This window comes from Vespula pensylvanica, chromosome 11, assembly GCF_014466175.1.
Source record: "Vespula pensylvanica isolate Volc-1 chromosome 11, ASM1446617v1, whole genome shotgun sequence".
NCBI classification, from domain to species: Eukaryota; Metazoa; Arthropoda; class Insecta; order Hymenoptera; family Vespidae; genus Vespula; species Vespula pensylvanica.
Window position 1 is genome coordinate 4272522 of NC_057695.1, and position 13530 is coordinate 4286051.

Here is a 13530-nt window from a genome sequence, read left to right on the forward strand (position 1 = left end):
CATTATCTATCTGCAACTGAAGACCATTCTCATTGTAATGTAATTATACAAAAGCAGGAAAAGGAAGTGGAGAACTACTAATTACGCATGCGCATACCGATGCCTATGCCTACCGATAGGGGCGCTAGTGTTCTCTCTATTGTAAAAGTATAGAAGGAGGGGGATATAACCTTTTTTTATGTCAAATATAAAAAAAGGCGATGAACGGCCTTAAAATGTGAATATCGATAATGAAATTGAAAACTCTTTTTATTACAAATGTTTAAATTACACGCATTAAAACAATTTAAGAAATGAAATAGTTTATAGTCTTAAAGGAATATTCGGCCAATATTGAGGTTTTGATTTATCTTTGTGTCTTTCTATCGTGGCCTGTAAAGCAGTTTCCATAGCCAATATCGTGGGACTGGCATCGCCATATAATAATTTTGCTTCTTTACTTCGAGTATGAGCCCAAGCTGCTCCACCTTCCACAGGAACTATACTCTCTTTTTTGCTAGCTGCTAATTCTTGTTCGCGTTTTTGTTTCAACTCCATCTTATGACGTAAACTTTGTTCTAAGAAGGTCATCATATCCTCATCTACGTGAAATTCTAAATCCTGATCATTTTTAGATTCGTCTTTATGATTATCTTGGAAATTATTATCTTTTTTACAACTATTCTGTTGTCGCTTAAAAGTCTTTTTATTGTTAGTCTGTTTATTACTTTGTCCAATTAAAGACCTAATTTTATTTCGTAATATTTCATTCTCATGTTCCAAAGCCAGACAACGAGATCTCCACCATGTTACGCTGTGCCTGTAAAAAAAAAATTTTCTAATATTTTCTACCTTCAAAATAGAAAATAAAAAATATGTTCAAATAAATGCTATAGACTAATTTTATTATAGATAAAAGAAATTATTTTTAACACAGATCATTTAATAAATAAACACAACATAAAAAAATTAATGCACTAAAAAATTAATGATACCTCTTTTGCCACTCTTGAGCAGCTGCATAATTTTTCCAAAACGCATCAGCTTGCATCGTGTTCGCTATTACTTCTTCTTTACAAAAAGAAACATCAGCAAGCTCTCTTATCAATCGTTGACTTTTGATTGATTTAACCTCTAATTTGATACGTTCGCGTCGACGCTTTCTCACATTACGTTTTTTTCTTCTATTTTTACTTCTTTTAACAGAAAGATGTTCCATACCTCGTAACAAATCAAAGACTTCAAATGTCAGTTATATATTATCCCAATATAAAAAATCTCATTGTTTATATAGGATTTACTTTTTTTTGTAAAAAACTAGCATTGAAACGCCCCCATGCATCAAATACAAGAATCATTTAGATAAAATGTTTTACATTTATATTATTCAAAAGATTTAGATAATATTCAAATTTTTTACTATCGTTTAATATATTATCTTTTCTAAGAATTATTTTTTCGACTATGTATGTAAATATGGCTACAAACCGTTAACGACATTCGTTAAAGTATTTTATTTCGTTTTTCTCTACTTTGACGATCTATTGTCAACATTTTCAAATATCTTTTTACGTACGTATTATTTTTTGGATTTATTATTATTTATTTACTAAATTGTAATCGTATAAAATATTTTTATTCGTTTCAAATAATTATTTTAAAAATTCACATTATTCTTTTTGCTTTGTTTTTATATTATTAAATCAAGAATACAATTCTATTCATACTTTGTTAATTATGAAGATAAATTTATTGAATTAGGACATAAGTTTTAACGGTTTTAAGATAAATGTAATATTAATGAAAAAATAAAATTAGACGTAAAAAAAAAGAAAGAAAGAGGGATAGATCAAATGAAAACAATATGTAAGATTAAATAGGTGATTTTATTAGAAATATACAGCGCTTTTGTGACACTTTATACAAATCTAAGAAAACATGTCATTTTAACCCAAAAAAGAAGGTTCCACACATTGCGCTGTTACAAGATAAGAGTTTAATATCATTGCTCCCTTTCGGTATTCAAAATTCATGCAAAGTTTGGTAGAAACGAGCCAATCAGTACCAACTCGAACAACTTTTTATATCTCCCATCAAGATAATAGTCTCAAGTATTAATAAATTTCTTATAAATACAGCAAATGTGTTATAAATATCTCAAAATTCAACGCTACTAATATTTAGTTTTGCTGTTTCTTGCAAATATTATATAAACCTTTACATTTACACTTATGTCAAAATTGAAAATTTGAGAAGAAATATCTCTTTTTTTTTTTTTTTTTTTTTTTTTTTCATAATAGGATACCGATGATAAACGACCAGAGAAAAACACTCGCATTATTTTTTTATTTTACATCAAAGCTTCGCTTTTGTGTGCAATCTAATTTCGTTGAAAGCTGAACACGAGATCGTGACATGTTTAGAAAAAAAAAAAAAAAAAAAGGTAAAACAAAATAAAGGAAGAGAAAAAAAAGAGAGAGAGAGAGAGAGAAATAATAATAAGAGAATTCTTCTGTGCACGATACTAGTAGCCTAGAGTCTTGTTTTTTTTTTCTTTTTTTTTTTTCTTTTTTTTTTTCTTTTTTTATAGATCTTTATAATCAGAAAATTGTGACAAAAGACCAATCCTGATCTCATAGATATGACAAATTCAGACCTCTTTCGAAAGACACTTCGTTACTACCAAACTTGATATTTCCACTTTCTGAACTATTTCGTCTCGAGCACAGTCTTGTTTTAGCACAAGAACTAGAAGGTTCATCATCTTCTATATCACTTCCATCTATTCGTTTACGAGGTTCCAGCCCAATAATAACACGCACATTGTCAGACAGTTTATCTTCCACTGCCATTAATTGGTGGTAAATACCTTCTGCTTTAGAAAGTGTCCATGGTAGTTCAATGTGTAGAGAAAGGTCATTTATATGCTATAAAAAAGACATACGATTGTTATTAGCTCATTATTTAAATTGTTAATAAAAAACATTACTTACTTTAAGTATTTCCGTAAAGCCAAAATTATTTTCCATCAAAACATTTTTTTCTGTATCTAATATAGCTACACATATGAGTAAATGAAAATTAGGACATGGTAAGCCAGTCCATAAAATCTCCCACAGTTTCATAATATCGGTTGAATTAAATTCTCTTTTAAACAATACTAATAACCAACGAAAACAGAAAAACATATTTCCCGAATCGTGTTGATTTAAGTAGTGTGCTAATTGTCGATCGGTAGTGTTTAATAAAGTATATAAATGACATAGCTGCGCTTTCATTCCAGTCTGATCCATTTCAAAATTTGTACTCTGTATTTAAAAAAAAGAAAGATCCATAAGAATGAAATTTTCAGTAATCGGTAATAATAGATAATTAATAATTTACCACTTTATCCATAAAACCAACAAAACACCAAAATGCATCTGCTTCACTATCCATTAAACATAAAATAGGACTCAACAAATCGCTCATACCTTGAACATACCCTAAATCAAAGTTGTACATTACATATGTCATAAGTATGTCATATAATAATTCTAAATGATTATTGTCGCCTGAATAGTAGGGATGTGTCCTATCTGTTCTGTTCACATCTTTCTCTATAAATCAATTCGATCAAATTAATATACTGTTGACAATATATTCTTTTAAGATTAATATTTCATTTTAGATTACCTATCAAGCTTTTCCTGTCTCGAAAATCTGCAAAACGATTTTCTTGTGCTGGTGTCATGGATCGCCATTGAAGTTTCATATTGAAGTATTCATCAGCCTTCTTTTTTCTTATTTCCAGTCTTTCAATGTGAGTCGAATTCCATGGATAATAATTTAATAAAAATTTCCAGACTTCATAACGTAAGGACGGAGATATGCCCTGAGAGATTAGAAAACATTGTTGCAGTTAACATCAGCATATAGAAGAACGTTTGAAGTGGATAGATAAATATACAGACTCCCCGAAAAATGATTTCTTTAACAGCATCCGAATCGACAATTCTTCCTTCTGAATCCTTGCTTTTGTCCCACTGTTCTTGCGTTAAAGGTGAGCCTAATATTTTTAGTATTATCAATACATTTCTTTGTAAATCATTTTTATATCGAATTTATCTCAAGAAACATACCTCTTGGACAAGGAGGTCTCGATGGTAATGACAAACCTATATCTGTTTCTCCTATCACTTCATACTCATCTCCTGATCCAACAGATACTGGCGGATGATGGACATCAATCGTTAAGGAACAGTTAAGCAAATCTGCTACTGCTTCTTCAACCGGTCTTCTTGCTGGTTCTTTATATACTGAAATATATAACCAGATTTATATGTCGTATTTTACTATAATATTTACGATAGTATAAATTTTGGTATATTTACTTACGCCAGATATCCGCTAGTTTGCTAAATGCTTCTAACGTAGTTTCATATGGATGGTTATGTAAGTTTTTCATAAATTTCCATACATAATCTGAAGTATTTTCTTGAAATATATTCAATTCTGTGAATGATTTGTTTAAAACAGTTTCAACTTCATCCAATACATGATACAAGTTTTTGTCTTTCGGAGATCTTCTAAAGTTAATAAAATTCTTTAGAGAGTTAGTGAAGGTTTCAGCTTTTGACAATTGGAAGAAGGCGACATAGGTGGTACCATCCCTTTGTATAAATATAAGCTGCTGTCCACCGTGATTTACACGAAATGATTTCAAGTCAGAAAATAATATTCTAACGATCCTAGAACGTCCAAGAGAGTCTGGGCCATCGGAAGATGTACGAGTTCTGCTTATATGAGTATCTACTAAAGACCATTCTGGATCTTGATCCTGATTCTCTAACACAACGGAATCTTCTACAGGTTTCCATTCTATGCACTTGCCAAAACTCTAATACACAAAAGATAACTTGTAACTCTTGCATATAAAAACAAATTGATATTATATTGATTTTTTACATATGCACATAAATTGATAATAATAGATTTTTCTTTTCTTACATATTCCACAATGTTCAGAGTACCAGAGCTGTGAACTTCGTCTTCTTTGCTATTTGATCTACGAAGTACAACCCCTGCATAGATGCAGAGATCCTAGAAAAAAAGCAGCACTTCCATAACGAAGAAAAATGTGAGTGGCTCTTGTACAAGCTGTTTCTACATTACTCTCAAGATATACGAGTCGTATCAATGAAATATACTAATGACTTACTTATGAGCATATAAAGATCCGTAAAGAACATTGCATTAGATATTCTATTTAAAAAAAGCTATGACAGTATTTCCATTTTCATATGCTTCATTTCTAATCAGTCTGTGCTCATGCTGCTGATTAAAATCATAACTATTCGTGTACACTAACTACATAGAAAAAGCGAGCTAACCTCTACGCGATGTTTACAGCATTAAAAAATGAAGCATAGCATAAAAAAGTTTGATCAAATATTCGAAACGTATAAAAATAAGTGAATTTAAATGAAGCGTTAGCAAAAGTATCAAGTCTCATAATCGTTTGTATACGTTTTTTGTCTATAATACATTGTTGTTGACATTTGATAGGGGAAACATGTGGGCGGGTATGTTCGATGTACGTCATTCTCGAATTAGACGTGCCTGAATTTCATGCAGTTTACGGCGTTGATACGAGAGCGTGTTGAAAAGATGACGGTTGAAAATTCATGAATATTATTTTCTCACCGTTCCCTGCTCCGTCGGTTCGAACATCTCAAAAGTACACGCACAATGGTTCGTATGAAACACTGACAAGTTGATCTAATTTCAACACATCCCTACCACGAGCTGCGATACCAAGTCCCTTGCAATACAAATTTAACGTCCTGATCATGCGACGACGATCAAGTCAGCCATGCAACGTTGATCAATCTCGATAATTTCAACGTTTGCTAATCGTTCGTTCATTTTGACGACGTAATAAATTCACATCGAACGTCCTTAGAATATATATATATGATCAAAAGGATGATGGAAAACCTCTTAAACGAAGAATTCAACGCTTAGCAAATACCAGTGGTACCGCTGGTTACCACTCTGTATACCTATGAACCAATCAACTTAACATATTATATATTATAATAGTTGATAATATAGGATAATAGGATAATAAAATATTCATACTACTACTGTTGAAACAGGAATGTTTTTTTTTTTTTTTTTTTTTTTTTAATTAGATTACACATATATGTTTTCTAAAGATATTTATTATTTAAAATCATACAAGTTTTAGTTAGATTTTTGTATAGCATCTTTTTACAAAACCGATCAAGGTGAGCTCTTTGTGATTCTGGCTACCGTTTCGATCAAACCTTTGTGCGTGTACGTGTATAAATGCTTATGTGATCATAGATACATATATATATATATATATATATATATATATATATATGTGACTTGTCATTCAATTTTCAAACGAATGCTTTGTAATCGAGCATTAGTCATTTTTAGCCTTTGAACCAAATATGTCGTCATTGAATGGAAAACCCATGAAATTTTATACTAACATTACCCATATATGTATACATATATATACATATACCATGTGTATATATACATGTACATATATACATATATATATATCATATATCTCTTGTTAATTAATCGGCATCCATTGTGTTGGCAACCAATTACTTCTTACATAGTGTGTACATACACATATATATATGTATATATATATATATAATATAATGTGCACTAACCTATTAAATAAAGAACACGTAGGTATTGCCATCTTACGTTGAAAACGATAAACTACTTTCAAGTCAACCATTTAAATCGAACAAAGCATTTCTATAATGATCGTTATTAATTAAATAAAAAATTTACAATTGAAGTTTCTCTAGCATGTACTTATGTTTTTAATTATCTTTTTGTAGTATCGATTAATGGAGATTCGTCATCGATAGGACTTATCAAGCGAACTCGTTATTTCTTGTTACTAGAAATTTATCGCTTGACAAGATCACAAAGATATACGGAAGGAAGTTCATCGAGCTGACTGGTTAAATTCTTGGAGGTAATTTCACCAATTGAATGCATTAATTTATTCGTTAAACGATCCTAGCAAACAATTACTCATTTTATAATAATTTCCGGCACGGCTCACAGGAAGAAACAAAAATGAAAATAAAAAAGAATTTTTCATGTAATATCTTTCGTATGATACGCCACTATAACTTGATAAAGTACACGCGTAATCAATGAGAGTAAAGTCCGATTCATCGAGGAGTCACTTGATATGAGAAATATATGATTATGAATATTGCAGAGAATAACTTTTTAAGACTACGTTACGAAAAAAAATAAAGGAGAGAGGGGAATACAAAACCAAAAGGATTCCATACGTTCGCCTTGATTTTAATGACGATGCACGAGTTTGTACTTTCACCAGACAGCGGGTGTGTACCTCGAGTACATCTGCACCAAAGAGTTGTTTCCGCAAGCGTAATGTTTACTCTTGCTTTGCACTAGCTTATCTACCAGCCTTTTTTTCTTACCAGTAATATATATTTATTTTGTAACAGATAGGAAAATTGCGAATGTGAACTTGCGCGTGTTTATTCAATCATAATTCGATATTTTTATGGAAAGATTCGAAAGTTTTATTATATTAATTGCTGGTAATGTTATTAATAACGATGACGATAACAAAACAGTCAGAATATAAAAGTATAAGTTATTGCAAGTCTTACGTGTCGTAAAAAGCGATCTAAGGAATAACCAGTTGCAAGGTCAACTCCCTTGCAAGGCCAACAACCCAACAATCGACGATTTATTCAGAATATATTGTTCAAAGCTTTTGTTAACTACGTATAATCGAATCACATATAGACGTTAATCACATATAGAGGAGCTTTGTCATTAGACATATATTTAAAGTTGCGAAGCCATGAAAGTGTAAAGCTAGTAAGCGACGAGGTATCGTAAGAGATTGCTTAAATTTTTTAACGTTAAAAGAAAGCTTTCATGAATGTTCATGTTATATAGGATGTGCCAAAAGCACTTCTTAAGCTTTTTACTTTTACAATCTGAAGAAAAAATTTAGTTTAAAAAATTTCGAAAAGGATTAACTGATTTATAAGGAACTATCGGTTCATCCTATATATACATATACATACATGTGTGCATATATGTGTATATTTTCTCGACGACCTTCGAGCTCAAAAAAAATATTTCCATATTCGGAAGATTTGCAGAAAACAAAGGGAGAAATCTAAATGCGTGCTAAATCGACTGGAGTCTCGTATGAAAGATTGGAGCGTAGAAAAATCTTAGTCGACTTTGTTCAAATGCATCCATGTGATTTCAAATCACGGTTTTCACCGTTTGTACTAAAGTAAAAAGTATACTTCCCTACGAGCTATCACTATTACTTTCGCAAAAATCGATAGATTATATCGAGCGTTCAACCAAGTTAATGTCCTTCCCTCGTACCGGATGGTATCGATTGTTTATTATTCGGACATCGATCACGTGTTCAACCATGAACACGTACTACGTTATTCTATACGCGCATGGTTTTCGTCTTTGTTTTAGCTTTGAATCATTCTGGAATCATTTGGATGATTGAATCCAAGTCCCAATCGTTAAACTTTGTTTCAGTTTATCATTAATATTAGCATAAATACAAAAACGAGTGCGTTTATCATTCACGCGTTGCTTGATAATTTAATCGAATTTATTATTTGAAAAATTCTTATATATAGATACATACATGCACACAAATATATTATATATGTTATATCATAATGAAGAGTAAGCTGAGAAAAGAGGACACGTTTTGTTCTCACTTTATGTAGAGAGAGTACAGACTTTATAAAAATAATTACCGTAAAAAGTATGTTACTTAATATTTTGTATATGGTAAGTTACTTCATTTACGATACGTGTAATTAGTTCCAACTAATTTGTACGTATATTAAAAAATTAAAATACGTGCAAATTATATATATATATATATATATATATATATATATATATATTCTAAAATAATATCGTTATGCCGAGAAACCCAAACAATATGATACATGTGTGCTGTATTTATTTTTACTTGGCCAATATATTTGCGCAGACATTTCTATCGTCACCGTTTAGAAAGACGAACATATAGTCAAAAATAGACAGACATTACGGGGCAGCTGGTTACGTATGAATAAACTGCTGACTTAATACGATCATTCGTATTAATCATAGGAATTTTTCAATAGTGATTGTTCTCTTTTTTTATAAATTATATATATTACAGAATATATATATATATATATATATATATTTATATGTATGTGTGTATGTACATATATATTATAAAAATATGCGTATAGATGAATTAATATATAATAATATACTTTTATTGTATTTTTATTAATGACGCATAATTATTAATTGTGCTAATTATTATTGTGTGCAATGTCTATTTGATGAATAATAATGTAATCATAAAATCGATCTAAACGCAGAAAGTTTGGTGTGGCCGCACTGCGACGGTCGAGAACAAAATATCCGAGTGCAAGTAGGAAACCGAATAGAAACGTGCATCAGATGAAAAAAGGAGTATCCGAGATGCATGGACTTTTATCTCTGATATAATTATATTCTCTTCTTCCTCATAAAAAGAATAGTCAGCATCCGCCATACGTTTATCTTCAATTTTTTCTTCTTTCCATTGAATGACAGACACTGACATTAGAAGATTGAACATAAACAAAAATGACATTATGTAAAGTGCTATTAAATTATTTTTATTCATACATTATAATTAATCTAATTTAAATGATTATATATTTATTTTATAATTATCTTAAATAGCATACTTTAGAAAATTTGAAGAGAAAGAACTTGATAGAAAAAGATCAAAGATCAAAGATGTTTAAATAAAAAAGTTCTTTGTTAAAGTTATATTAACAAAGAGCTTTTATATTATTAAAATTTATATATTATATTAAAGTTATATATTGTTTGTACAAGTTATGTCAAGCGAAATTTTGTTTTTTTTATTTATTAACAATTTATTTTGACGATGATTTAATTTTTTTTCAGGATCATTTGTCACGCGTTTTGTTGAGATTTCATCAAGGTCATCTAGAAAGACAAAAGACGTATTTTAAAGGACACGGCAAACTCGTTACGCCGTGCTAGCTCTTTCATTCGACAAATTTAAATCACGGACTCGGAAGGATCATACGCGATGACTTTCAATGGATTCGAGTAATGACATAGAGTGCTTCTCGGGACTTCCGTCGTCAAGTGGAACTGATAAATATTCATCGCCAGAGAGTAAAACAGCGATCTATGTACGTCACGAGCATCAGGTAGATCATACTGAAGAGAATGAGAAATCGATATCTTGACGAACAAAAGAAGATACGCCGATTAATTTTTCTTGATGGTTCGTAAAAACGCGTTATTTTCAAAACAATAGAAAAAAACACAAAAAGAGTTATCAATGTCAACAAAATTTATTTACAATTAATTTTATCTATATTATTTAACAATAATACATGCATGTGTATGTATGTATCTAGAGCTAATAACGAGTTAACAATGAGTTGCACATACTAATAATAATAATAATAATAATAATAATAATAATAATAATAATAATAATAATAATAATAATAATAATAATAATATCAATTTTATTTTTTCTATAGCAATATTCTCGAGTCGTCACTGACACATTCAGAATAATTTGACGTTGAAAAGAATAAAGGTACCTTTTTGAATTAAACGAACAAACGTTCTGACAGTACGTTGAATTAATTCAAAATTTGTGCTTTCAGGTGACGTCGTCGTTGTTGATGTCGACGGTGCAAAGGATTTCCATGGGATACGGCTTGCAATCGATATGCTTTGACGGCAGACAAAGGTTGCCCTGCGTGAAAGAAAAAGGGCTGTGTTATGTCGCGTGCATAGTAAAACTCATATGTGTATAGGTCGATGTGTACTTACACAACAGGTACATACATTTGTGTTCTTTTATTTCTATCTACATTGATACGATGTATATCCTTGCTCACGTAAAATAGAGTAACACATATGTAGATATATATAAAAATATATATCTATGTACATACATACCGAGCAGACATACATATGTATCCCTACTGAAAAGTGCTGGGGACTCTTCCTCTCTACACTTGGAGATAAAATTCTTCAAGATGCTCGGGCTATAGACGAAAGCACATTTTCTTCTTCTTCCTTCTCTTCTTCCACGTAGTAACAGGGACCATTAGCCTCTCTCTATCTTCTCTCGGACGACGGCCCCTAAAATATATGTATACATATAAAAACATTTATGTAAATCCAAAAACTATTGTTATTTACACGTGTATATATATATAATTTCATTGATTTTGATTTGGATTTTTAGACAGATATTTTAGAAAGAAAGTTTCTGAAGATTAATGTTCTAACGTTTCATTATATTTTCAGATACCAATGATAATTAAAGAAAGAAGAACCTTTGTGATCTTATCAGAAATGAACTTTTTATTCATTTGTTTGGCGATGCTTACGTCATTACTTCATTATATAGATCATTTCCACACCGAAATAATTCAGAGACACCATCCTCGTAACTTTGACGGCCTCGAGAGATGTATATAAACAAGGTATCGACGATCGAATTATTATTTATTCAAAGATCGGCCTAAAAATGTATTTTATCGATCGGTTAATAATGGACCTTAACCAAGAGCCGAATAATTCTTTGTTTGTCACTGGATAAATATTAATTTACTTTATGAAATAATTGCTATGTCGAAACAATTTTGTACGATTAAATATTTATGAGGATGAACTATTGATATTCCTATTTTTTTTAGGACCTGTATATATATATATATATATATACGCATACACACGGTATATACCTGAAATTTATTTTTTAATCTTTTCAAGTCACTTAATGACAAAATAAAAAAAAAAAAAAAAAACAAAGTTATCTTCAGCAGAGTATTATATGAAACAACATCTGTGTCATAAAAAAGAGAACGTTTAAGCCAAAATATCTTAGTAGAAGCCTTTGTAATATATTTTTTTCATATTTTTCAAATTTCAAATCTTATCATTTTCCTTACTATTTCATTTCCTTTTTTTTTTTTAGGTTTTCTTAATGAAAAGCTCGGAAAGATTTATCGGAAAGGGAGTATCATAGAGAAAGAACACTTGCGTCATAAAAAGAGATAGGGAAAGGGAACGAACCGAACCCAAAATTCGATCTTCATTCACGACTACGAGCATTCTTCCCCCACCAAGTACTCATGTTGTACGCACAGCTAGGGCGAGCGGCCAGGCGTCCCCGGTGCAGACGTACTCGGCCGAGTGCAAGCGTACTGAGCGTTCTCTCCGGTGCTAGAGTATCGACCCGCAGACCCATGTGCCGGCCGATTCTCCTTTCTCCTTCGCTCGAGAGAGAGATATTTTACTGGTGCCCTCCTCCTAACCCCTTATCCTCCTCCTCCTATCTTTTTTCCCTCCTCATCCTCTTTCTTCCTCCTTCTCGACTATGATCTCTATACATCGTCGTTCTCTTTCTCTTTCTTCATCTTTTTACTCCCTCTCTTTCTCTCTCTCTCTCTCTCTCTCTCCCCCTCTTTCTATCTTTCCTTTCTCTCTCTCTCTCTCTCTCTCTGTCTCTCTTTTTCTCTCTCCTTTTAAAACCAGCCTCAGGAAACATTAAGATCTAAAATTCGCCGAACGATCATAGAAAATTCGTCTTTAGGATAATCAACTGCTTTGTGTGCATGCGCGAATGTTTCAGGAACGTCTTCTGCGATTCAGGTGCCCTTTAAAAATTTATACATTTTTCTCTAGTCTCGTTAGACTTTTGTTCTTTTTAAATTTTTGTTTCTCTTTGTTTTCCAGGTAGATCTTTCGCACGGATGGAAGGTTACTTTTATCGAACGAAAAGATACTGATTCGTTGGATTTATTTCTCGGTATAGATCTACCTTCTGTGTATTTAATATTGCCAAGAATTTAGAATCGTAGATGTAATTGTACTTTGTTGAGCAACGAATTGCAAAACGGTAAGTGGCAAGTTTCTTGTGTAGTATTGCTCTCGAGTAAACTTCAAATGACGTTTAATGTTTATGCACTAATCGTATCGTTTTTTTTTTTTTTTTTTACTTTCTTTTCCTCCCTTCTTTTTTTATTTTATTTTATTTTATTTTATTTTTTTTTTTTGTTACAAAGCAAAACAAGAAAATTTCTCAAGACATTAAATCATAAAAAATGCAATCGTTCTGACGTATACACTTTGTCGAAATTGTCGAGTAAATAGTAAAGTTCTCCAAAGTACAATTCTCGTAAAATAAGAAACGAATCAATAATATCTACTCGCTACTTTCTACTATGGAAAGGAAAACGTAGCTTTCCTTTCGACAAAGAATATTAAATGGACAAAAGATACTCAATGTTTCCACAAATAATTTTAACTGTGCTATATCCGAACAATGGAATTTTTCTTTTCTAGGATATGATTCACGATTCTGCATCATCTGTGTAATATCAAGAATATTTTCAATATCAACGTAATACCAATCCACGA

The 13530-nt window shown here is 31.1% G+C and overlaps 2 protein-coding genes and 2 long non-coding RNA genes across 6 annotated transcripts; 1 reads left to right on the forward strand and 3 right to left on the reverse strand.

Moving 5' to 3' along the window:
* Positions 1 to 231: 231 nt before the first annotated feature.
* On the reverse strand, positions 232 to 1320 carry LOC122632973 (gem-associated protein 8-like). The gene is made up of 2 exons (XM_043820325.1): positions 975 to 1320; positions 232 to 799 (listed from the first exon to the last, which is right to left on the reverse strand). Exons 1-2 carry the CDS (start codon positions 1196 to 1198, stop codon positions 304 to 306), a joined length of 720 nt encoding a protein of 239 aa, XP_043676260.1. The 5' UTR covers positions 1199 to 1320; the 3' UTR covers positions 232 to 303.
* Positions 1321 to 1846: 526 nt separating this feature from the next.
* LOC122632884 (TBC1 domain family member 15) lies at positions 1847 to 5988 on the reverse strand. The gene is made up of 9 exons (XM_043820162.1): positions 5665 to 5988; positions 4969 to 5061; positions 4357 to 4858; positions 4101 to 4277; positions 3933 to 4027; positions 3655 to 3853; positions 3364 to 3578; positions 2973 to 3287; positions 1847 to 2906 (listed from the first exon to the last, which is right to left on the reverse strand). Exons 1-9 carry the CDS (start codon positions 5689 to 5691, stop codon positions 2613 to 2615), a joined length of 1917 nt encoding a protein of 638 aa, XP_043676097.1. The 5' UTR covers positions 5692 to 5988; the 3' UTR covers positions 1847 to 2612.
* On the forward strand, positions 4856 to 11824 carry LOC122632885. The gene is made up of 7 exons (XR_006327962.1): positions 4856 to 5098; positions 6858 to 6997; positions 10018 to 10366; positions 10632 to 10690; positions 10761 to 10936; positions 11413 to 11591; positions 11805 to 11824. It is a non-coding gene; the product is annotated as an uncharacterized LOC122632885 (long non-coding RNA).
* LOC122632886 lies at positions 10717 to 12563 on the reverse strand. 3 transcript variants are annotated; one of them, XR_006327965.1, is made up of 5 exons: positions 12184 to 12563; positions 11496 to 11629; positions 11059 to 11244; positions 10945 to 10988; positions 10730 to 10852 (listed from the first exon to the last, which is right to left on the reverse strand). It is a non-coding gene; the product is annotated as an uncharacterized LOC122632886 (long non-coding RNA). The 3 variants fall into 3 exon arrangements; XR_006327964.1 differs by lacking the exon at positions 10945 to 10988 and having other exon boundaries at positions 10717 to 10852; XR_006327963.1 differs by lacking the exon at positions 10730 to 10852 and having other exon boundaries at positions 10936 to 10988.
* Positions 12564 to 13530: the final 967 nt, after the last annotated feature.

Coding starts and splice junctions, on each gene's coding strand:
- LOC122632973 (XM_043820325.1), bottom strand. CDS start 1,198: ATGGAACATCTTTCTGTTAAAAGAAGTAAAAATAGAAGAAAAAAACGT. Junction 800..974: donor GCTCAAGAGTGGCAAAAGAG/GTATCATTAATT, acceptor TTTTTTTTACAG/GCACAGCGTAACATGGTGGA.
- LOC122632884 (XM_043820162.1), bottom strand. CDS start 5,691: ATGTTCGAACCGACGGAGCAGGGAACG. Junction 4,859..4,968: donor CTCTGAACATTGTGGAATAT/GTAAGAAAAGAA, acceptor TTTGTGTATTAG/AGTTTTGGCAAGTGCATAGA. Junction 4,278..4,356: donor CAAACTAGCGGATATCTGGC/GTAAGTAAATAT, acceptor TATATATTTCAG/TATATAAAGAACCAGCAAGA.